Source organism: Callithrix jacchus, chromosome 8, assembly GCF_049354715.1.
Source record: "Callithrix jacchus isolate 240 chromosome 8, calJac240_pri, whole genome shotgun sequence".
In the NCBI taxonomy this organism is placed as follows: domain Eukaryota; kingdom Metazoa; phylum Chordata; class Mammalia; order Primates; family Cebidae; genus Callithrix; species Callithrix jacchus.
In genome coordinates this window covers 45,781,305-45,805,470 of record NC_133509.1, presented here as the reverse complement: position 1 = coordinate 45,805,470, position 24,166 = coordinate 45,781,305, and the positions used below count along the sequence as shown (strand labels likewise).

General features: G+C 52.4%; 3 protein-coding genes across 4 annotated transcripts in view; 2 read left to right on the top strand and 1 right to left on the bottom strand.

The window, feature by feature from the left end:
• Positions 1–1,535: 1,535 nt before the first annotated feature.
• GCHFR (GTP cyclohydrolase I feedback regulator) lies at positions 1,536–9,813 on the top strand. Its single transcript, XM_002753536.6, has 3 exons — positions 1,536–1,695; positions 3,299–3,393; positions 4,587–9,813. Exons 1-3 carry the CDS (start codon positions 1,660–1,662, stop codon positions 4,708–4,710), a joined length of 255 nt encoding a protein of 84 aa, XP_002753582.1. The 5' UTR covers positions 1,536–1,659; the 3' UTR covers positions 4,711–9,813.
• DNAJC17 (DnaJ heat shock protein family (Hsp40) member C17) overlaps positions 5,202–24,166 on the bottom strand; it is a 50,200-nt gene continuing 31,235 nt past the window's right edge. The window contains exons 2-11 of one of the 2 annotated variants that reach the window (XM_002753533.5): positions 19,396–19,465; positions 19,009–19,067; positions 18,673–18,760; positions 14,203–14,288; positions 13,853–13,949; positions 13,210–13,253; positions 12,690–12,767; positions 12,025–12,105; positions 11,429–11,539; positions 5,202–5,400 (exon numbers count right to left, since the gene is read on the bottom strand). In XM_002753533.5, coding sequence (XP_002753579.1) covers positions 5,278–5,400; positions 11,429–11,539; positions 12,025–12,105; positions 12,690–12,767; positions 13,210–13,253; positions 13,853–13,949; positions 14,203–14,288; positions 18,673–18,760; positions 19,009–19,067; positions 19,396–19,465 — 837 coding nt within the window. In that variant the 3' untranslated portion in view covers positions 5,202–5,277. Of the gene's footprint in view, positions 5,401–7,392; positions 7,651–11,428; positions 11,540–12,024; positions 12,106–12,689; positions 12,768–13,209; positions 13,254–13,852; positions 13,950–14,202; positions 14,289–18,672; positions 18,761–19,008; positions 19,068–19,395; positions 19,466–24,166 lie in introns of those variants that run through there. The other variant, XM_078334346.1, reaches the window with a different exon arrangement.
• On the top strand, positions 7,370–9,813 carry C8H15orf62 (chromosome 8 C15orf62 homolog). The gene has a single exon (XM_009005541.5). It carries the CDS (start codon positions 7,887–7,889, stop codon positions 8,412–8,414), a length of 528 nt encoding a protein of 175 aa, XP_009003789.3. The 5' UTR covers positions 7,370–7,886; the 3' UTR covers positions 8,415–9,813.

Sequence of the window (24,166 nt, the reverse complement as noted above, 5' to 3'; positions counted from 1 at the left end):
TTTTTTTTAACTGAGCACAAATTTTCCTGAATCTTTCGTCAGTTTTAACACATCCTTTTTGTTTTTTTTTGTTGTTGTTGTTTGTTTTTTTTGTGATGGAGTCTTGCTCTTGTTGGCCAGGCTGGAGTGCAATGGCATGATCTCAGCTCACTGAAACCTCCACCTCCTGAGTTCAAGCGATTCTCCTGCCTCAGCCTCCCAAGTTGCTGGGATTACAGGTGCCTGCCACCACACCCAGCTAATTTTGTAATTTTAGTAGAGACGGGTTTTAGCCATGTTCGCCAGGCTGGTTTCCAACTCATGACCTCGTGATCCACCCATCTCAGCCTCCCAAAGTGCTGGGATTACAGGCGTGAGCCACCGGGCCCAGCAACACATCCTTTGTTAAGCATGAATGTGTTTTATCTCTCTGGCTAACCGGTTAGTCCAGTGGGTAAGAGGGCAGGGGTAGGGACTACAGAATAATAAATTAGACTAGTTAAGGGACCTTTAGGGTTACAACTTCCTACTTCCCTTATAGCTCTCTCCACGTCTTCAAAGTGTTCCAAGAGCAGTATCTCCTATAAATACCCCCCTCCCCGTTAAAAAGTGAAGATTTTTATCATCCCACGGGAGGGAAGGCTACAGCTACATACGGGTTGTTTTTGTTTTGCTTTGTTTTCTCGAGAACCAATCACAACAAGGCAGATAAAGAATGATGAGTTGTCAGGTTTTGATACCTGCGAATGAGGACGTGAACGCGCGGTTGGAAACTCGCAGCCTGCTCATTGGTGGCTGGTGCCGGGAAAGTTGTTTCATTTGCTTCAGGTGTTGCCCAGTGACCTCCTGCGCGTGCGCGGCGTCTGTCCCGCTAAGCGGGAAGCTCCGGGGAGGGCGGGCCCGGTTCCATCCATTCCGTCACCCCAGACCTGGCACCCAGCCAAGGACGAAGTTCTTTAATAGATTTTCCTGTCGGTCTACAGAAATGCAAGGACCCGCCGCTGTACTGGAATCAGAGTCTGGGAGGCGGGAATGCGCAGTGCGCCCGGTGGTATTTTAGTTGTAGCCTTCAAGGCGAGCCCCGAGCCTCCTGCCCCGGCCTCCTCAGCGCTTAAGGAATCTCTGCATCGCGTGTCTTGGCGAGGGGAAGTGGGGCCCCGCTGAAGGTGTTGAGGCGTCTCTGGCAGGGGTGGGCTGGGGCCTGGGGAGGCCTCCGCGAGGACGCCGTTTGCTCTGGGCTCTGCCTGGCGGGGACTTTGGAACCTGACCTGCAGTGTTGCAAAAAGGGCGCAGAGGCAACACGCGCGCTTGGCGCAGCCAGTCGACTCTGCTGGGCCACCTCCGCCTCCAGGCCGTGGGACCGTCCCCTCCTCCCCACACCCTACCTTCCCGCGACTGGACAACTCGGCGGAAGCCTCAGGTGGGCCCCGGGGTCCGAGTCCGCTGCGGGGAGGGCGGGGGCGGGTCCCGAACCGCAGACTGCAGGGCGCGTCACGGCAGCCGCTCCTGATTGGCGGCCACGGCAGTCACGGGCCAGGCGCTCGGGGATTGACGCCGCCTTTGGCAAGAGCCAGAGTAACGGGACTCCCAGCAGCGCGTCGCAGTCCCGACGCGAGAAGGGCTGGAGTCGGTGCCCAGCCCAGAGCCACCGGGTGGGAGCCTGGCCGGGACGCGCACACCATGCCTTACCTCCTCATCAGCACCCAGATCCGCATGGTGAGTACTGGCCGCCCGGCGACTTGGAGCCGGGCCCAGGCCCTAGGGGTCTGCGACCGCGCCTTCACGCCTCCCTCCTGGGCTGCGCCCACCGGGGGCTGGACCACGAACCCGCCCAGCCACGCCCCCTCGGCACGGGAGGAGTGGGGAAGCGGGCTCAGCCCGGCTCCCGGGACTCAGCGAACTCTGGCCCGCCTGGAGCCTCTATGGCCGCGAAGGGGACCCGGTACGTGCCTCCCGGCGAGAGGGCGACCTGCGGGCGCTTCTGGCTCCTGTCCTACCTGTCGGCGGGAGGGACCCAGGGAGCTCTGGCCTCACGTGCAGCACCCAGTGCCCTGCATGGAGCTGCTACGTATGAGAAAAAAAGTGGAATAACCTGAGGGAAAGAGGTTTGAAAAAGATAAGGACGTGCCAAGGCGCTAAAACCCCTGTGCCAAGTCCTTGACCCATACACAGCCACTAGCTGCACCCTTAGGCACGGCCAGGAAGGGCTGTCCCTGAAGCTTTAGGGAAGGAAGAAAAGAAAACTCCCTGCTTGGGAAGAAAGGAAGGCAGATAAGAAGGGGTGGTGCAGTTAGAGGTGGGAACACCGTGAGTCAGAGGTCACGTTCCTTTCTGTGGGTGCAGTTTTCTTATCTGTGAAAAGGTTCTGATAGCCCCCCAGGAGTCCTTTTAACTTCAAAAGACATTACTCTGCCCCCCAGATGGGCAGCAAGGTGCTCCTCTGCCCCTGCCCACTGTCCAGTGCCGGGATGAGCCAGCAGAGGGCACACAGCCCCCCTGGTGGGTTCACCAGTGCAGGGAGAGCTCTCGCAGAGCCCTGGCGGTTTGTGAAGCAGCCATCTGTGCAGTTGTCAAAATGTGGATTTCTGGGTCCCTTTTCAGACCTCCCAAAATGCTATGTATGGGGCTTGGGAATCCATACTTGGGAATGTCCCCCCGCAAGTGATTATTTTTTTTAAAGATATGGCTTTATTGACATATAATGGGCATACCATAAATTCATTGATTTAAAGTGTACAGCTCAGCGTTGTTTTTTAGAGTACTCAGAGTTGTGCAACCATCACCATGAGTTTTAGAACATTTCTAATACCCCAAAAGGAAAGCCTGTACCCTGTCACAGACACTCATGATTTTCTCCAAGTCCCTTAGCTCTAGACAACCACTAATCCCCTTTCTGTGGTATTGTGATCTGTGTCTGGCTTCTTTCATTTATATGATGTTTATTTGTTCTGTTTTGTTTTGAAATAGACCCAGGCTGGAGTGCAGTGGCACTATCATGGCTCACTGCAACCTTAACCTCCTGGGCTCAAGCAATCCTCCCACCTCAGCCTCCTGAGTAGCTGGGACTATAGGCTGTAGCCACTTTGCCCAGCTAAAGCTGAGCTTCAAGGGTCTAGGGAGGGCCCTACGTTGCTCCTCCTGATCACCGATCAGGGGCTCCACCCCCTCACAATTTATGCCTGGCCCCTACGAATCCTCACTACTGTCTCCAGCATTTATGTGAGGCTCTCAGGGCTAGCAGGCAGAGGAGGAAGGAGAGGCAAGACCTTCCACCTTCTCCTGGCAGCCAGCCAAGCAACCTTGTGGCTTACCTTTGCAGGAGGTGGGCCCCACTATGGTGGGTGATGAACAGTCGGATCCAGAGCTGATGCAGCATCTGGGGGCTTCAAAGAGAAGTGTCCTAGGAAACAACTTGTAAGTAGCAGCCTCCCTCAGTATCCTCTTCCTGCCAGCCCCTAGACCTGCTCCCTTTATGAAACCTCCAAGCCCAGGGACAGGCGCCAGCATCAGAGCCCCCTGCCTGCATACTGGAGCTGTGTCCTCCGGAAGAGCTGGTCCTATCTGTAGCATCTCCAACACCCCCCTCTCCCCCATAAGGCTTGCTCTGAAAGCTTTCCACATCCTTACTGGAACTGCAGAAACAGTCTGTTCCCTGGGTCTAGGACTCCACTAGTGGACTGTTCCTTGCCCTGCCCTCTCCTCTCTAAGCTGGACCCCATCAAGCACAGACAGGCAGAGAGAGAAAGGATTTTGTCATGAGGATCTGGCTGAGTCACAAAGCTAAGCCCTAGAAACGGGGAGCAGGGAGCCTGGGTCTTGTCTCCAGGGTGGCTGCTGCCTGGGGACTCGGCCACTTCCCTTAGCATCCTTTGTAATGTCTCCATGTCTAAACTGTGACCACTGCTTCCATTTGTCCTCTCACCCCTGGACGTAGGGAGAACCCAGGCTACACGGATTCTCCGGGAAGAGTTGCCAGAGTGAGTCCCAGTTCAAAGTGGGGAAAGAGAAGGCGGGCTTATCCCAGCCCCTGGGTCAACGCTCAGGGGCAGAAGGCAGCCTCCTTCCTTTGCCATGAGGCACCTGCCTCTCCGTGCCCAGCTTAGGGCTTGAGTCCTCTGTCTGCTTCATGGTCCTTCAGCATCAATTAAACCTGAAAGAAGGACTACCAGCATTCTCCACGCTAGGGAGTGGCACAGAGCCAGGAGCAGCTGCGGCTCAGGCTCCTTACTCCAGAACTGTAGGACGTCAGGGAGAGGCCCGGAGGCCTGGGTGGGGAGCAAGCCCAGAAGGGTAGGCAGCACTCTGGACCCGCTGAGTGTGCAGGGCTGTGGTCAAGCTAACACGTGTCTACCATCTGAGACACTGGGGAACCTGCTTAACCCCTCTGTTTTCTCACGTACCAATGGCCACAACAGTGGCACCTTCACTAGCTTGTTGTGAAGTACCTAGCAGCAGAGGAGGCCAGGCTGCACACTTGCCCTGGCATCCAGCAAGCAGCCAGCTAGCGAGTCGCTGCCAGAGTGGCCAGGCCACCTGCAGCTGATACTAGCTTTGTACCAGGAGCTTGCTGTGTGCCCCACTCACCCTGCCCACCTGTCTCTTTGCAGTTATGAATACTATGTCAATGACCCTCCCCGCATAGTCCTGGACAAGCTGGAACACAGGGGCTTCCGTGTGCTGAGCATGACCGGGGTGGGCCAGACACTGGTGTGGTGCCTGCACAAGGAGTGACCTTCTCACGCTGATCTGCAGCCGGGGCGCCCTGTGCAGGAGCTGCTGTGGGCCCTGACCTCCACGCTCCTGTCTTCCCAAATCGTCACTGCCATCTGCCAAGCCTCAAGGGGCGGTGAATGGCCTTCTATGAAACCCTGCCTCAAACAGTGGGAGAGGGCAGGGCCCGATGCCCTGGTGCTCCCAGCTGCTTCGGGCCTGAGTGGAGGGCCCTGGGTAGGCCATGTCCCCGGGCAGCTTCCCCAGCTGGAGCTGGGCAGCCCAGGGCCCTGGAGTGTGGCTCCTACATAGCTAGCCCAAGCCAATAAAGGGCTGTGATGAGTGTTTGTGCCTGTGCTCTGCTTGTACACAGACTCTTGGACTCTTACCATGTGGAGTGTTTCCCTGGGGGGTCTGCCCACTTCCTGGGAGGGTTGCCAGGCCTGCCTGGGTAGAGCCCTCTGTGGCAGAGCCCAGCAGCCTATACCTATGTATGGAATAGAGGTAGAGTCTTTAAAAAAAAAACAAAAAACTTTTATTGGTGACATTGAAAAAAAGGGCTGGGGGGGCAGGTGGCAGGAGCCGGGGCTACGTGGGCGGCCCCTCCTGGTCTTCCCGCTGCATCCGTGCAATCAGCTGTTGCCGCTCAGCCGCCTGGCGCATGCGCATCATGACGAGGCTCTCGTAGTCCCTCTCCGACACCACTGAGCCCTGGCGGACAGAGCAGGGACAGGAGGGGTCAGGGACAGCAGGGCACAGCCCTACATACTCTAGACTCCGAGGATGGTGCCGAGGCAAAGCTGTGGTCTAAGAGTCTCGAGGGAGGAGGGCAGAGGAAGGGAAGGAACCCAGAGCATCCTTCTGGAATCCTGGCTTACCTGTGTCCTCCAGAACAAGCCACCTTTGGCCCCCAGCTGGCTGCTCCCCAGCCAGCTCCCCTCCCTTTCCCTAGGCCTTGTCAGCTCCATCCATCTCCGCTCCGTTCATCTCCAGTCCGTCCTCAGGAATCACCTGCGGACCCTTTAGCCAGGCCTTCATCTCCCCTCAATTCCTCTGAGCCCTTTATCCTTCACCTCTTCCCTCTATCCCATGGCGTCTGCCTCTCTCAGGCTCCCAAGGAGGGGAAACTGTCTGAGATGCAGGAATGCACTTGGCTCTGCTGGGCACTGTTCATGCCTGGTGCCCTGTGGTCTGGCTCCTGCTGAGGATGCAGAAGGGAACCCTGCTAGACACAGCCTGGAATGCCCCACCCTAGAAGGGGAGAGAGGCCAGCATGAGGCCAGGATGCCTCTGGAAATACACACCAGGGCTCCTGGAGGGCAGGGCCCATGGCTCAAAGCTTTTATGAACTTGCCAGCACAGTGCGGAGATTCGGGAATGCTGTATTTAAATAATCAAAAGAATAATAAACAAATGCCTCAATGGGCAAGGCTGTAGGGTGGAGAAGCAGCTCTGCAGTGGGGCCTAAGCTGCCAACCCACGCCCTGACAAGGTCTGTGGTGGGTATTAAACCCCTGCCTCCCTCAGCGCCCTTTAGGCTGTGTGATGATCATGTGGTCCCAACAGTTTCGCAGAGAAGTGTGAAGCCCGCCTGACTTGGCACAGAAGTGAGTCAGGCCAGGGGTTGTAAGATGCGGTGACCTGCCTGTAGCAGAGAGCTGTGGGGCCCTGATCCAAGCTACGTCGCACAGGGGCGCTCTTAGGGAACCAGGCAGGAGGAAAATTTGGTGGTCAGTGACCCGGGGAGTAGGAAGGGAGCGGCTGGGATTGAGATGCCAGGCCCTGGCCAGCAGGTTTGGGGTAAGGGGTGTACAGAAACAGGAAGTATTACTCAGTCTGAGTCCCCTGCTCCTCCCGACAGCTGCACCTCTCCCCTCTCCCTGGCTGCAGCAGTCCCCTCCAGGCTGGATGGCTAAACCTGGCCCAGAGCACAGCTGACAATTCAGAGCAGCCTCTCTGACCCAGCACTGCAAGAGAAGGAAGACCCCAGAGGAGGCCCGGTAGCCAGAGGGGAAGGGCTGGAGCACAGCCAGGTAGGAGACAGCACAGCCTTCAGCTGCTGCTCTCCCTCCAGGAGGCCACTAAGGCAAAACAAGGGAGGACGAGGAAACAGCAGCCAGGCTGATGGCAGGCCAAGCGGTGGCCACGTCTCCCGTCCCCAGGTTAATGTTGCTCTGCCAAGAACACTTGGAGCCACCCTTGGCAGGCCCCCAGCCCAACCCTCCGCGGCAGAGCCCATCATAGGCATGGGCTGCTCCCCATTAACACACCCTCTGCCTCCTTCCCTCATCATGCAGGTTCTGCTCATGAGGGCCTGACAGCGGGGCTGAGTCACCCATACCAGCCACAGGTCTCTTCCTTCCCCACAATCGCTCCACAAGCCTGCTTTTCAATTAACTACACCTCCCTCACCTCCCACCCAGACACTGTGGGCTGGAAGCCAGGCCCACCTGCTGGGGCCCGGGGTGGTGGGGATGTGATGAGAAAGGAAGCTACAAGGTGGCACATAAAGCAGGGCTGCCCCCACAGAGGAATCTTAAGCTCTCCATTGTCCTGGGGTGTTGGTCACAGCTGCCCCATCCCTGCACGCGGATGCTGCAATTACCCAGGAGCACGAAACCCGGCTTCCTACCTGACTGAGTCAGCTGAGAACAAAAACACATCTCCACCACCACACACTGCCACAAATAGCCAAGCCACTCATCAGAGTCCAGGAGCCGCCGGCAGAGAGGGCACGGCCCCACACTGCCCCGGAGAGCAGAGGAGCCAGGCAAACGCCAGGGCAAGTGAGCTCGGGCCATCTGCCGCCTGCCTGTGGAAGGAGCGCTCGCCAGCCTCACCAGCCCAAGAAGGGCCATCTCTTCCTCCGCCGGGGCTGCCCTCACTCAGGCTCCAGTAAGTGCTGCTGCTTCCTCCTGGGTTTTTTTCCACTGCCCTATCCAGACCGGGCCACTCCTGTCCCTGTGGGAAACTTGCTGTCAGGAACTCCCAGCTCTCTGCTCTCCTGAACAAAAACGCTCCTTCCTGAGCCCTCCTCTCACCAACCAAGATGCAACCAAAGGTCCGTGCTGAGCAGAAACCCCGAGGCCTCTGCTCCTAGGGGAGCCTCTCCGACTGCTGGCACTCACTGCCCTGGCAGGGACTGCATGCTATCCTGAGTGCTCCTGAATGCCTGTCTGCTGGCTCCCCTGGGCCCCATGGAGACCTGGCGGAAAGGGTCCTTCCGCAATACCTCCTTCTTCAAGCGGCTGAGCCTGGGGAGGCCACGGCGGCTCCGGCGACAGGGCAGTGTGCTTAGCCAGGCCAGCACAGCGGGTGGGGACCACGAGGAGTATAGCAACCGAGAAGTCATCCGGGAGCTACAAGGGAGGCCAGATGGCCGGCGCCTGCCACTGTGGGGTGATGAGCAGCCCCGGGCCACGCTGCTGGCCCCACCCAAGCCCCCACGCCTCTACAGAGAGAGCTCAAGCTGTCCCAACATCCTGGAGCCCCCACCTGCCTACACAGTGGCCTACTCGGCCACCCTGCCATCAGCACTCTCCCTGGCGAGTGCCCTCCACCAGCACTCAGAGGACAGCCTTGTGGACACTCCCTGCTTCCAGAGGACACCCGTCCCGGACCTCAGTGATCCCTTCCTCTCCTTCAAAGTGGACCTAGGGATTTCACTTCTTGAAGAAGTTCTACAGATGCTGAGGGAGCAGTTTCCCAGTGAGCCCAGTTTCTGAATGGGGCAATCGTGGGCAAGGCTGAGGTGACTGGAAGAGCTGGAGCCTGGGGACCCAATTGTGGATTAAGGAAAGGGCAGGGACAGAACTCCAGGCCCATTGTTGGAGGGTTCAGGCAGGCAGAGCTCCTCCATCCTGGTGCAGGATTCCAGAATAGGAATCCAGGGCTCTGCCTGCCCTCTGGGTCCTGAACAGTCTTCCCAGGCACCCCAGAGTGGAGGAACAGTGGCAATCTGGAAATATTGGGAGGGGCACTTCCTGGCAGGACCCCTGAAGGAAGCTGGCTATGCCAGGAAAGGGAGGCCATGTGCAGCAACCACAAGAACCAGGTAGAGGCCGGCAGAGCCAGAAGGTGGCACGGGGTCAGGTCAGGGAGTAGGACACAGATTAGGCAGAAGAGATGAGTGCCCTGCGTCAGCCTCTTTGGAAGCCACTGTCAACAGAGAGAGGTACAGGACAAGCCTGGGCAAAAGCATCCAACCCAGGCCAAAGAGGAAAGTGGGAAGAGAGGGGAGACAGGCCTGACCTTGTCCGATCTGGTGGCCATGCACTGCATGACATGGAATTGAAATCAAATAAAAATGAACAATTCAGTTCCTCAGTTGCACCAGCCACATTCCAAATGCCCAGTGGCCACACATGACTAATGGCTGCCACATGGGCCAGTGCAGAATAGACATGACCATTGCTGCACAAAGGTCCACTGGACAGCGCTGGCTAGACCATGGCCAGGGGCCACGGGCAAAGGGGAGACACATACAGGGGCTGGCCACATAGGAAGAGATAGAGAGAGAGCATAACTCCGGAAAAAGACCAGGCAAATCCTTAGCAGAAATGAGAACATGGCTGTCTGCCAACCCAGCTACCTGGTGAATCCCTGGTGAAGGAAGGCAGATCCTGAGAATGCCAGCCAAAGGCACGGGCACAGCTTGCAAAGAGGTGCTTTGTGGAAATTCCAGACTTATTAGTGACGGGAGCCCTTGGGAAGTGCAGCAAAACAGCAGATTTCCTTCCTCGAAGAGAACTGGATCCAGGATGGGCACTCGATGGCGGAGCAGCACAGCTGGTCTCCAGAACTGTCTCCCAGGAACAGAGAGTTCTGCCTGCCTGAACCCTCCAACAATGGGCCTGCCTAACAGGCCAAACCCACTGGGTCAAGGCCACAGGCTGTGCTATGGCCCCACCCCGTAGCCTGACCAGACATGTGGAACCAGAGCCCAGCAGCACTTGCTGGGGCACGTGCTGGTGGCCCCCAGGCCTCTCTAAGAGTAGCGAAGGGGAGAGGAAAGCTTCGACACACCGTATCTACTGCCCAAATCGGTGCCCTCCCTCTTTCCTCCTCTCGTGTGTAGTTACCAAGCTGTGGATGCAGGAGAGAATGAATAAAATTCTAACACAATCTGTGGAGTGTTATCTGGGGCTGTGAAATGCTGCGACTTGAAGGTGGGAATGAGGTTTGTAAAGCAGGGTCCTGAGCCAGGCTGAGACTGATTTGTTTCCCTCCATCCAGGGTCTGGGACACGCTTGCAGAAAGCTGCTTTCCTGCTGGACGCAGTGGCGTGTGCCTGTAGTACCAGCTACTCAGGAGGCTGAGGCTGGAGATCGCTCAAGCCCAGGAGTTCTGGGCTGTATTGCGCTATGCCGATCAGGTGTTCACACCAAGTCTGGCATCAATATGGTGAACTCCCAGGAGCGGGGGACCACCAGGTTGCCTAAGGAGGGGTGAACCGGCCCAGGCTGGAAACAGAGCAGGTCAAAACTCCCATGCTGATCAGTAGTGGGATTGCGCCTGTGAATAGCCACTGCACTCCAGACTGGGCAACATAGCGAGACCCTGTCTCTTAAAACAAACAAACAAACAAAAAAAGCTCCTTTCCCGCCACCCTAGTCAAGTGGAGGGGCAGGTCAGGCAGGGCTGGCGTGGGTAAGGCAATGAGAGCAGCCTCCTGCTAGCCTGCTGAGGGGCTGTGGATACACCAGGCCACTGCAGAGAAGGGGAGAACCAGGATGCTACATCTTGCCGCTACAGCAGTCTGTCCCATTAGGTGGGGGCAGGTATGGCCAGGAGGCCCACAGCCCCAGCCTTTGCATCCAGGCCAAAAGACACCAGGGCCATGGTTGTAGGTTGGGGTTATACACAGGGCTTCATGAAACCGTGAGGGCATAGGGCCAGCACTGGTCTACAGCAGCTGGAAGGCCTACGCTTCACCACAGGCAGGCACCCCGACTCTAAGCAGGCAGCACCCTGTGTCAGCAGGGTAGCCAGGGTGACTTTTTTTTTGAGACGGAGTCTTGCTCTGTCACCCAGGCTGGAGTGCAGTGGCTCAATCTTGGCTTACTACAACCTCCATCTCCTGGGTTCAAGCAATTCACCCACCTCAGTCTGCAGAGTAGCTAAGATTACAGGCACACACCACCATGCCCAGCTAATTCTTGTGTTTTTGTAGAGACAGAATTTCACCATGTTGGTCAGGCTGGTCTCGAACTCCTGACCTCAGATTAACTGCCTGCCTTGGCCTCCCAAAGTGCTGGGATTACAGGTATGAGCCACCATGCCTGGCCTGCCAGGGTTACTTCTAAAAGGAGATATTGCCTCTTGACATTTGGTTCCTGGCTGGGGCAGCTGGAGACACATCTGGAAAACCACCGTGCTGGGAAGGAAGTGGCTGCCCTAGTCACCTGCCCCTTCTCTGCAGCACTGCATCATCTAAGCTCCAAACACTTCACACTGCACAACCAAGCAACCTGAGAGCCAAGAAGATCCCTTTGGTGAAAAGGAGAATCCCAGCGAGAGAGAAAGCAGGGTCTAAGAATAGTGCTGATGGCGCCTCTTCGGCCCTCAGACAGGAAAAGGGGTCAACGTGAAATCACAGCTCCTCCTGCCTGGGTTGGTGGACCTGCCAACCTCACTCCAGGCCCCAAGACCTGAATTTGGAAGGAAAGAGCCTTGAGGAGTCCAGGTAGGAAGAGCTCTGAGTTCTGAGCGCCCAGCTGGGGTAGGCCTGGCTCCTCACCTTTGACAGTCCTGGGTGGCTGCGGCCCATGGCGTCCTGGGGCTGTCCCTCCAACCAGGAAATCTTCAGAGGGTTGTCCACCAGGCCAACTTCATTCTGGACAGCCAGCTCCTGCCAAACACAGCACCTAGTCCTGTTCCATCTGTTGAGTCAGCTATAAAGAGGCTCTCTCTACCCCACAGTGAGAACAGAATCAGCCTTCTAGTCCTCTAGGCAGAGATGCCAACCCCAGCAGCCTTCAAGCGATGGGAGTTACCACTTTGGCCCTTCCTGCAGGAGACAGGTGGGGAGCACAGAGGGTGGGAAGGCAGTGCTGGGGCGCACCACCCTGAGGGGTACAGGTGGAGGGTGTGAAACTACCAGCAGGGAGCAGAGTCAGACTGTGCTCTCCTTCCTCCCCAGAGCACCCCCCATCCATCCCTTCATACATGGTCCTCTATTTCTAGGAGTCCAGGGCCCCTGGGAGGAGCCTTGGCTCTGAGCTGGCCTGCAGATTCCCTGGGAATTCCCACCTAACTCAGAGGGCCCATAGAATTGGATCCCTGCCCTAGAGTGACAGGGCCACAAGGGGCCCCCAAGCCTCATGCAGCACTCACCGCAGCCCTGACAGTCGCAAACTCCACCACAGCAGTGCCTGCCTTCTTACTGGAAAGTACCAGGTTGAGAACCTCACCATACTGTGGGGACGAAGAGGTCTTAGTAAGCACGACTTGGCTTCAGGATGGCCCAGGATATGCTAGAGACAAGCCTGGGCTACCTTGAGGTCTGTGGGGCATTTTCAGCTGGGAGATAACTTCTTACCCCACCTACTTATCTCAGTGAAGTGAGATCAGAGATAGGAAAGACAGAATTTTTCTTCTAGGAACACAGAGCAGCAAAGGAGGATGGGCAAAGCCTTGGTGACTTAGACTGGCATATTTCATTGCACAGAGTCCTTGCTGGTTGAAGGTGGTAAAGAGGACGGGGCTCTCATGCCAGATACCCACCCACCTCCTGCCTCCCAACCCACTCAGCCAAGTTCTCTGCTGCCAAGGGTAAGGGCTAGACTGAGGTAGCAAAGGACAGCAGGCTGGAAGGGGGCATATGGCCACACAAGTGAGAGAAGGGCTGTGGCCTGGGTCGTCCCATGGTCTATGAAATAGAAAAAAAAAAAGCAGGTAGATATATTAAGGGAAGTTCAGGCATTGACAATAGAGATGTAGGGTGTGAGCTGAGATGTGGACTGAGATGAAAGGAAAGCATGGACATCAGCAGGGCAAACCTTTTGCAAAAGCTGTAGAAGGACGTCTTTGGAGTAGCCACCTTTTGACTCATCCTCCTTCTTGCACTTCCATTTTAGCTGAAAAGGCAGCCTCATGAAACAGTGACCCCTGGCTGAATAGTACCTGACCTCAGGACTGAGCCTGAGAGTCTGAGCAGACATCCTCCCACCCTCCGAGTCTCTAAGGCTCCTGCAGTCTTGAGAGCGTCACCAGAAACGTTTTCCCCTTGCGAACCTGTGGGCAGGATGGCTTGCTCATCTCAGGAACGCTTCCCGCCCAGGAAGACCCTTCCTGAGAGGGCTACTAGGGAATGCTCTGCCCTGTGATCAGGGCTAAGAGCAGCCTTTCATGGCAAGCTCTGGTCTCCAGGCGGTTGGAGCATGAAGGGAGGTGTAATGGTGCCACCTCCAAGCAGATCCAGCGGCCCCACCAGAAACCCTCGAGCCAGAGGAAGCATCTATTCCTGCTGAGAGCAGGCAGTGTGAGTGTGAGGTGGCCCCAGATCCTGTCCAGGCTCACCTTTAGTTTGGGGGTTCCTTGGCCTTCAGTATTTTCTGTCTTTCCTAGAAATATTAGGAAAAGAAGAAAAATAGAATATGAGGGAGTCAGAGATTCTCCCAAAGGAGATGCAGCCCAGAGCCACGAGAGTCTGCAAAGGGTCACTCCTGACCAAAGGCAACATCTGCCCAGCTCTAGCGAGGGCCTCGTGGGGATAGCAGATGCCCATCCCCAGAGAAGTTGCCACACCAGGGGTCATCTACCCAGTTGCCTCCCAAAGGCCACCTGTTAGCACTCTTTGAATGGAGAGCGAGGAACACATTCTGGGGGCAGGAGGCAGAGAGACAAACCATGAGGGTCTATGGAAACGAAGTGTCCCAGGGCCCCTCCCCGTGGTGATCTGGCCCAACACAGAGCCACCTCTGCTTGGGACTAAGACAGATGTGGCCAGGAGATCTCAGGCAGAGTAAAAAGCAAACAGGCCCCAGAGAACTGGAAGGAAGAAAGGATAAGTGGCAGGTGTCAGAGTAGGGTGCCATGGGGTGACCCTAGGGTTCCAGCAGGTGGAAGCCTCCAGAGCAGCTCCGCCAAGCAGCCAGCATGGCCGCTCTAAGCAATCTGGAGCTTCCTTGGAGGGGAGACGGGTGGGGTGATGGACCTGCACCTCTCAACCTCTGGTCATGGTCCTGGCGTATTTGCTCCCGGATCAGCCTCTGCTGTTCCTCCAGCTGCCGGGAACCCTCTTCTCTCAGGCGTTCGATCTGCAGAGCAGGGGGTGGGGGTGACAATTCTGTGCAAGTCCAATTCCAGGCTGGCTCACCTTGTAAAAAGTCCCTGGGAACTTCCACCTGCAAGCTAGGGCTCGGCAACCTGTAGGTGGGACAAATCACCCAGCTCCCACAGAAGGGGGAAGGAAAGAACACACCCGCCCCAGCCATGGTGAACACCCAGGTCCATCCTCCCCTCCTCCTCCTCCTGCAGGTGGCCCTCTAGTCAGTGTGCCTGGGGGCTCACCTCTTGCTCTAGTGTCCTGGTGCTCCGGCTCTCCTCCTCCTCCTCACTCTCCTGGGCCTGGGCCTGCCGTTCCCGGGCCTCCAGATCTAGGCACAAGGGTTGAATGACCAAATTGCTGATCTGTTAAGTTTCCATGTGGCCTTGGCCCACCCCAGCTCTGGCTTTCTCCCCAAAGTCTCAATCAGGACGAGCCCATACAGTAACTCTGCCCCCTCCCTCCATGGCCACGCCCCTGAGTTAATTTCCATTGAGAAAAATCATAGCACAGAAGTATGAGCTCCAGCAGAGTGGCCAGGGTCTGGAAGAGTTAAAAAGGTTTGCACTGACCAAGCTGGTTCTCTCTAGTGAACAGGGTGTGGGTGGTGCTTATGTCAGCAGCCCAGGGCCATGTGTCAAGGGTGCCGATGGGCGGAGCTGCTGGGCTTGATGCCTGTGGTTTTGGCCCCACAGCTTGACCTCTGGCCTTGCTTTGGTTTTGATATCTTTCATAAACTGAGCTCAAGTTCTCACTGTCTCCTTTACCTCTCACCTCAACTCACATTTCCCAAGCCTCACTGTGGACCTGACTACAGAGGCTCCACGGGATGAGCAGAGGTTTAGGGCATCACCCTGCATCCCAGATTGTATGAGGGCGTTATGTTCCAAGGGGAACCTGCTTGCAGCCATGTGCCAGGCCAGCTGCTGTGAGAAACCCTTCTCTTAGGCCAGGGAAGTTTGTGTGCCCCAGTTACTTAGAATCTCCTTTTCTTTTCTTTTTCTTTCTTTTTTTTTTTGAGATGGAGTCTTCCAGCACTTTCTTTTAATAGAGAAATGGTATTGGGATGTTATAGGCACACATTAAAATATACGGATGTTGAAGAGCAAGAGGAAAAGGAGAAAAATTGAGTAAACAATGCTTGGACTACGCCAGGCGCGGTGGCTGATGCCTGTAATCCCAGCACTTTGGGAAGCCGAGGGGAGTGGATCACTTGAGATCAGGAGTTTGAGACCAGTCTGGACAACACGGTGAAACCTCATATCTACTAAAAATACAAATATTAGCTGGGTGTGGTGGCTCGCACCTATAGTCCCAGCTACTTGGAAGACTGAGATAGGAGAATTGCTTGAACCCAGGAGGCAGAGGTTGAAGTGAGCTGAGATCTCTGCGCTACTGCACTATAGCCTGGGCAACAAGAGCGAGACTCCATCTCAAAAAAAAAGAAGAGTGCTTACACCATGTTGCTATAACCAGTGATTTTTTTTTTTTTTTTTTTTTTAGGGAAAAAGAGAAAAAGAAGGGGAAAAAAAGAAAAAGGGGGAAAAAGGAATATTACTTCATTCCTAAAATGGGTTTCAATAATGGCCGATCAATATTTTGAGTGTTTAAAGTGGTTAATGCATATTTTATGTGTTTAAAATGGAGACCTCTATTGTGTTTATTTGTTCTGGCTCTGAGTTCAAATCCTGGATATCGTTATCAATTTGTTGTCTCGTTGAATCTAAATCTATGTGTCTTATGTATCTGGGTGTTAAGATCTCTTATTGTTACATTAATCCTTTTACCCTTGTATCCTTATAGCTTTGAAATCTATTTTGTCAAATGTGAAAATTGCAACTCCTGCTTTTTATTTATTTATTTTTGCTCTCCATTTGGTTGGTACGTTTTTTTTTTCCAACCCTTTATTTTGAGTCTATGTATATCTTTGTATATACCGTTGGATTTTGTCTGTATCTTTTGATTGGGAGATTTGGTTGATTTAACTTTAGGGTTGCTGCCATTTGATATTAACTGGCTATTTTGTCCTTTTGTTGATAAAAATTCTTCTTTATGTTAACGCTCTTTACTTTTTGGTGTATTTTTAGAAAGGATCATACTGGTTGTTCCTTTCTGTGTATAATGCTTCTTTTAGAAGTTCTTGTAAAGCAGGCCTGGTGGTAATAAAATCTCTGAGTACTTGCTTGTTCCTAAAAGATTTTATTTTTCCTTCAAATGTAAAGCTTAAATTGGCAGGATATGAAATTCTGGGCTGAAAGTTTTGTTCTTTAAGTATATTGAATATTGGCCCCCACTCTCTTCTAGCTTGTAGGGTTTCCGTTGAGAGATCTGCTGTAAGCCTAATAGGCTTACCTTTATGGGTAACTTGATCTTTCTCTCTGGCTGCCCTTAATATTTTCTCCTTCGTTTCGATCTTGGTGAATCTAACGATTATGTGCCTTGGGGTTGGTCTTCTTGAGGAATATCTTTGTGGTGTTCTCTGTATTGCCTGGGGTTGAATAGTGTCCTGCTTTGCTAAATTAGGAAAATTTTCCTGGATAATGTCCTGGAGAGTATTTTCCAGCTTGACTTCATTCTCTCCGTCACATTCAGGTACACCAATCAAGCGTATATTAGGTCTTTTCACATAGTCCCATATTTCTTGGAGACTTTGCTCATTCCTTTTTATCCTTTTTTCTCTATTCTTGTCTTGTCGTTTTGTTTCATTAAGTTGGTCTTCGACCTCTAATACCCTTTCTTCTGCTTGATCCATTCGGCTGTTTAAGCTTGTACATATTTCACTCAGTTCTCGTGTTGTATTTTTCAACTCCATAAGTTCATTTGTATTCCTCTCTATATTGTCTATTCTTTTCAACATTTCATCGAACCTTTTTTCCAAGTTCTTAGTTTCTTTACATTGGGTTAGAACAAGTTCCTTTAACTCCCAGAAGTTTCTTATCATCCACCTTTTAAAGCCTACTTCAGATAATGGAACACAGTCCTTTTCCATCAGGGCTTGTTCCGTTACTGATGAGTCCTTTTCCATCAGGGCTTGTTCGGTTGCTGATGAGTCCTTTTCCATCAGGGCTTGTTCCGTTGCTGATGGGTTCTGATTTTGAGTATACTCAGCCTTCTTAGGCTGTTTTTTTCCCTTCATTTTAGATGAACCGCCTTTCTAATTAGTTTTCTGAGTCGACGTCCGACTTACTGATTCCCAGTGCTGGGATCCGAGCCACCCACTGTGGCAGCCTAAATAGCAGCGATAAGACTGATGGTGCTCTTCTGCCCGGGAATCTCTGGTCTGGCTTCCCTCTTGAGTCCGCAACAAGCGGCTCTGACTTCCCGGAGCTCCAAACTCTGGTCAGTAGGGGAAGCGGTCCCGTTGGCTCTGCGTGAAGAGCTGCTGCGCCGAGACGCCGGCAAAACCGCTGCAGCGGCCACAAGAGTCGCGCTGGCGACCCGTGGGGCTCCTCCACTGGGAGTCGGCTAATCGGTGAGTGACGAAAATTCGTCTAATGATGTGGCGTCGTCTCGTTCTCTGAGCTTTCACTGGGAGCTACAATCCTGAGCTGTTAGTGGTCGGCCATCTTGGATCGATTTTTTTTTTTAATGAGAAAAAAAAAAATGCTTGGACCAATCTTACTGGGTTGATGAAAATGTTCTAAATTTGATTTACAGTCAGAGTTGCATTATTTGGTAAATTTACTAAAAATCATTGAAGTGTAGAGTCGAAATGGGTTGATGTTATGATATACAAAGAATACCTCAATAAAGCTATTAGAGAAGAGAAAGCTTAGACCTCTTTGAATCCTTCTGAGGGAGCTTCTCAAAGTGAAACTCTGGGTAGGAATTGGGGTTAGTAAAAATGAAAAGACCCAGCCAGGCACAGTGGCTCGCACCTGTAGTCCCAGCTACTCAGGAGGCTGAGGCAGGAGGACTGCTTGAGCCCAGGAGTTTGAGGCAGCAGTGAGCTATGATGGTACCACCCTCGTCTGGGTACATACAGTACAGAACCTCATCTCTCTTAAAAAAAAAAAAAAAGATTCAGCTGGGCATGGTGAACACAAGCACCAATTTTACTCACACTGGGTCAGTTTAAATCCCAGCTCCAGCAAGCTCTTAAACTTTTGGTGCCTTAGCTCCTTTGCCTATAAAAAATGGCTTGAGGCCAGGTGCGGTGGCTCACGCCTGTAATACCAGCACTTTGGGAGGCTGAGGTGGATAATTTGAGGCCAGGAATTTAAGACCAGCCTGGCCAACATGGTGAAACTCCATCTCTACAAAAACTGAACAACATTAGCTGGGCATGGTGATACATACATGCCTGTAGTCCCACTACTCGGGAGGCTGAGGCACGAGAATCGCTTGAATCCAGGGGTGGAGGTTGCAATAAGCCACGATAGAGCCACTGCACTCCAGCCTAGGCGACAAGGTGAGACCCTATCTCAAAAAAAAAAAAGATTTTAAAAAAGGTTTAGTACCCACACTTCCTTGTACAGTTATGACAATTAAAGGATGGATAAGCATTTGTCACAATGCTTAGCTAATATTAAACCTTATTACCGTTATTATTCCTAAGAGTGTCTTTAGGAACCAACCTCTAAGAACATCATTTTGCCCAGATCCTGAGCCAGAAGGCTTTGAGGTGAGCTGCTGGGAATAAAGCTCCAGGTGAGGGAGATGAGTGAAAATGCCCACAGGAAACCACAGGCCATCCAGCACTACGTGTTACCTACCAAGCTTCACTTTCTTCCTTTTCTCATCAAGTTTCTGGGTCCTCTCTGCTGCCTGCTTCTTGGCTTTCCTGACCTTGTCATAGGCAGCCTGGCAGGACAAAGGGGCACAGGGCAGAGGGTCAGCCAGAGAATAAAGACAGGAGCCCCAGCAATCTACGTGGCCCCTAGCCCAAGAACCATCAGAGTGGCAGCCTGGTGACTGAGTCTTCTGGGCTTAGACAGCAAGGACTTAGAGCAAGAACTGTGCCACATGGCAAAGGGCAGAGGACTGAGGCTGAGGGGCAGCAGTGGTCTCTAAGCATGGGGGACGATTCAGATAAAGGAGGCTGTGCTTACCCTGGCAGCAGCGTCGGTCAGCACCTCCAAGGCCTGAGAAAGCTGGTGGAAGAGTTCAGCTAAACGTAAGGATCAAAAAGAGAGAGAGAAGAAAAAAAAAGTTAACACTTTGTGATGGTGTGCTCCCTCAAAAAAAAAAAAAAAACACTTCAAAGAAGCCACAGGATGGCAGAAAAGTTGCGATCAGCAGATGACAGACCAACAAGGAGGGGTGAGCACATCAGCAACTGACCAGACACCCCTGACATGAATGGAAGCCGTGGGTTCCACTTTCTGGAGCCAGGCTGTGTGTGCCTACCCCCCCAAAGCACTCACATGCAGAGCTCTAGCACAAAACGCAATGCGCGGGTGAGTGGGCCTCTCCCCACACCCTTAGAAGAGTCTCACCTGCTCTGGGATTATCTGGATTTTTGTCTGGGTGGCAGGAGAGGGCCTTCTGCCTAAATGCCTTCTTCACCTGGAAGAGTCAGACAGAAGACATGGTCATTCACTCTCATCCCACAAACAGGAAAACCTTGCTAAAAGGGTAAGGGAAATCACGTGCACACCTAAAAGAAAAGCTGCTGGCACCCACTCCATTGCTGCCAGGGAGACCTGCAATGGAGGAGGCCAAGGCCGTGGGGGGAGCAAGCCACTATCGCCCAGCACAGGAGCTGGGCCCACTTCCTTCTAAGCACTCAGTCTCACCACTGCATATATTCAGCGGCTCCCAGAACGGGCAGGAGCACAGTACCCTGCTTTCTCTTTTTTTTTTTTTTTTTTGAGACAGAGTCTCACTTTGTCACCAGGTGCCAGGCTGGAGTGCAATGGCACAATCTCGACTCACTACAACCTCCACCTCCCAAGTTCAAGCAATTCTCCTGCCTCAGCCTCCTGAGTAGCTGGGACTACAGGCGCACGCCACCACGGCCAGCTAATTTTTGTGTTTTTAGTAGAGACAGGGTTTCACTATGTTGGCCAGGATGGTCTCGATCTCTTGACCTCGTGATCCACCCGCCTCAGCCTTCCAAAGTGCTGGGATTACAGGCTTGAGCCACCGTGCCCGGCCAGTACCCTGCTTTCTCTATAGCCATGCGCAGACAGGTACTCTACACATTTTCAGTGGGCCTATAAACTAGGGTGACCTATCTGGAGGAAGATTCAGCCATCAAAATTTAAAATGTTATTTCCCTTTGACCCAGTCCTAGGCATCTGGACTTGTAGAAGTACGGCAAAATAAATATATAAGGATGCTCAGTATGGCACTGTTTATACCAGCTTAACAAGATCCCCGTCAGCAGGGAGACTCATTTAAAGGATTATCATTAGCCAAGTTCAGTGGCTCATGCTTGTAATCTCAGCACTTTGGGAGGCTGAGGCGGGAGGATCACCTGAGGTCAGGAGTTTGAGAACAGCCTGATTAACATGGTGAAAGCCTGTCGCTAATAAAAATACAAAATTTAGCCAGGCATAGTGGCAGGTGCCTGTAATCCCAGAAACTTGGAGGCTGAGACAGGAGAATCACTTGAACCTGGGAGGTGGAGGTTGCAGTGAGCTGAGATCACGCCACTGCACTCTGGCCTGGGCAGCAGAGTGAAACTGTGTCTCAAACAAAATAAAATAAAAGATTATGATTGAGGCCAGGCGTGGTGGCTCACACCTGTAATCACAGCACTTTGGGAGGCTGAGGCAGGCTGATCACTTGAGGTCAGGAGTTGAGACCATCTTGGCCAATAGGGCAAAACCCCATCTCTACTAAAAATATGAAAATTAGCTGGGTGTGGTGGTGCATTTGCCTGTAATCCCAGCTACTTGTGAGGCTGAGGCAGAAGAATTGCTTGAACCCAGAGGCAGAGGTGCAACGTCTCTACTAAAAATACAAAAATTCGCTGGGTGTGGTGGCGTGCACCTATAGTGCCAGCTACTCGGGAGGCTGAGGCAGGAGAATCACCTGAGCCCTAGAGGCAGAGGTTGTAGTGAGCCGAGATTGTGCCAATGCACTCCAGCCTAAGTGACAAAGGGAGACCCTGGCTCAAAAATAGAATAAAAAATAAAATTTTTAAAAAAGTTTGTTCTTTAGGTTTTAGTTCTGACTAAAAAAAAAAAAAAAAAAGAAAGAAAAAAGAAAAGAAATTTTAAAAGTTTGTTCTGGAATTTGCTATGCCTATTTTTAAAAATTAAAAAACAAGGCCGGGCACGGTGGCTCAAGCCTGTAATCCCAGCACTTTGGGAGGCCGAGGCGGGTGGATCACGAGGTCAAGAGATCGAGACCATCCTGGTCAACATGGTGAAACCCTGTCTCCACTGAAAATACAAAAAATTAGCTGGGCACGGTGGTGCGTGCCTGTAATCCCAGCTGCTCAGGAGGCGGAGGCAGGAGAATTGCCTGAACCCAGGAGGCGGAGGTTGCAATGAGCCGAGATCGCGCCATTGCACTCCAGCCTGGGTAACAAGAGCGAAACTCCGTCTCAAAAAAAAAAAAAAAATTAAAAAACAAAAGATTATAATAGAGGTATCCATGTTCTGACACAGATCTTACTATAAACTTTTGAGTTTAAAACAAACAAACAGCTTGGGTGCAGTGTGGCTCACACCTGTAAACCCAGCACTTTGGGAAGCTGAGGTGGGAGGACTGCTTAAACTCAGAAGTGTAAGACCAGTCTGAGCAATACAGTAAGTCTTCATTATTGCCAAAAAATAAAAAAATTAGCTTGGTGTGGTGGCTCCCGCCTGTAATCCCAGCATTTTGGGAGGCTGAGGCGGGCCGATCATGAGGTCAGGAGATTGAGACCATCCTGGCTAACAATGGTGAAACCCCATCTCTACTAACAATACAAAAAATTAGCCAGGTGTGGTGGCACATGCCTGTAATCCTAGCTACTTGGGAGGCTGAGGCAAGAGAATCACTTGAACCTGGGAGGTGGAGGTTGCAGTGAGCCAAGATCATGCCACTGCACTCCAGCCTGTGTGACAGAGCAAGATTCCATCTCAAAAAAAAAAAGAATTAAAAAAAAATGGCTGGGCGTGGTGGCTTACTGCTGTAGTCCCAGCACTTTGGGAGGCTGAGGCGGTCAGATCACGAGATCAGAAGATCGAGACCATCCTGGCTAACATGGTGAAACCCCGTCTCTACTAAAAATATAAAAAATCAGCCAGGCGTCGTGGCACGTGCCTGTAATGCCAGCTACTTGGGAGGCTGAGGCAGGAGAACTGCTTGATCCTGGAAGGCGGAGGTTGTAGTGAACTGAGATTGTGCCACTGCACTCCAGCCTGGGTGACACGGTGAGACTCTGTCTCAAAAAAAAAAAAAAAATATATATATATATATATATATATATATATATATATATATATATATATAAGGAGCTGAACATTCTGTATTTCAAAGTCGTTTAGGAAACAACTGCCAGTCTCATATACTGGCTAGATATTAGCAGGGAGAGAAGTGAGGTCCATACAGAGCTCTCCAAGAGCCCCTCGGTGCAGCATGCACTGACCCGCCTTGCGTTCACTGATAGGGATCTAGGATATGCAGGTGCTGATGGGAGACTGGGAACACAGGGACAAACAGGCATGTTCTCTGGCTCTGAAGAAGAATACTGTTTAGCAAAGAGGATTCCAGGGAAAACTATCAGTTCCAATTACATGTGTGAGATGCCTAAGAGTGGTCCATTAAAATGGGAACACAGAGAAGGCAGCGACTAATTTAGCTCTGAAGGCTTCCTGGAGGAGGCACTATCTGAGCTGGGTCTAAGGTGAGCAGTTCTCCAGGCAGAGAGCCTGAAATGGCCTTTAAAACAGGGGGGTTTAAAAAAAGGACCTTTGCTATTTCTCCTCTAAGTTGATCTGGAGAAGTCTAGACTCAAGAGGTAAGCAGCCGGCATCTGCCAGGTGAGCACTTTCGGGGCAGCTCCTGCCTGCATGAGACAGCACCGGGCCCAGGACCTCAGGGGTGTGCTGCCACCTGCTGGGCCACAGCCAGCACCACCCTTGACCTGCCAAGGCAACTGTGGGCAAGCTGTGAACCGCCAGGGCAAGCTGTTTGGTTCAACTACTTGAGAGAGTGAAGTCTAGACTCTTCTCCAGATCAACTTAGAGGAGAAATAGAAAAGTTCTGCTTTAATCAGTAAAAGGTACTAAGAACAAAAAGGAACATGAAAACAGACATGTTTGCTATAAGCTTTTTCTGTCAAAGAACATTTGATTAATTAAAAAATTTTGGCCGGGCGCGGTGGCTCACACCTGTAATTCTAGCACTTTGGGAGGCCAAGGTGGGTGAATCACAAGGTCAGGAGTTCAAGACCAGCCTGGCCAAGACGGTGAAACCCTGTCTCTACTAAAAATACAAAAAAATTAGCTGGTGTGGTGGCAGGCACCTGTAGTCCCAGCTACTCTGGAGGCTGAGGCAGGAGAACTGCTTGAACCCGGGAGGTGGAAGTTGCAGGAGCTGAGATCACACCACTGCACTCCAGCCTGGGCGACAGAGGAAGGAAGACTCCATCCAAAAAAAAAAAAACTTCAACCAAAAAATGTCATAGGTGCAGTGGCACACTCCTGTAGTCCAGCAGTTTGGGAGGCCAAGGTGGGAGAACTGCTTGAGCCCAGAAGTTGAAGGCCAACCTGGGCAACATAGTAAGATCCCATCTCTAAAAACATTTTTTTAATTAGCTCTGTTTAGTGGCATGCAACTCAAGAAGCTGAAGTGGGAGGATCACTTGAGCCCAGGATTTTGAAACTGCAGTGAGCCATGATCTTACCAGTGCACTCTAGTGGGAGACAGAACAGAACCTGTCTTAAAAAATAAAAATAGGCCAGGCACGGTGGCTCATGCCTATAATCCCAGCACTTTGGGAGGCTGAGGTGGGTAGATCACGAGGTCAAGAGATTGAGACCATCCTGGCCAACATGGTGAAACCCCGTCTCTACTGAAAATACAAAAATTAGCTGGGCATGGTGGTGCACGCCTGTAATCCCAGCTACTCAGGAGGCTGAGGCAGGAGAATTGCTTGAACCCAGAAGGCGGAGGTTGCACTGAGCCAAGATCGCACCACTGTATTCCAGCCTGGGTAACAAGAGCGAAACTCCGTCTCAAAAACATAAAAAATAAAATAAAGTAATAGAAAACTGTAGGGAAAGAACAATCTCATATAAACAGATTTTGATGCACAGACCTGGGATG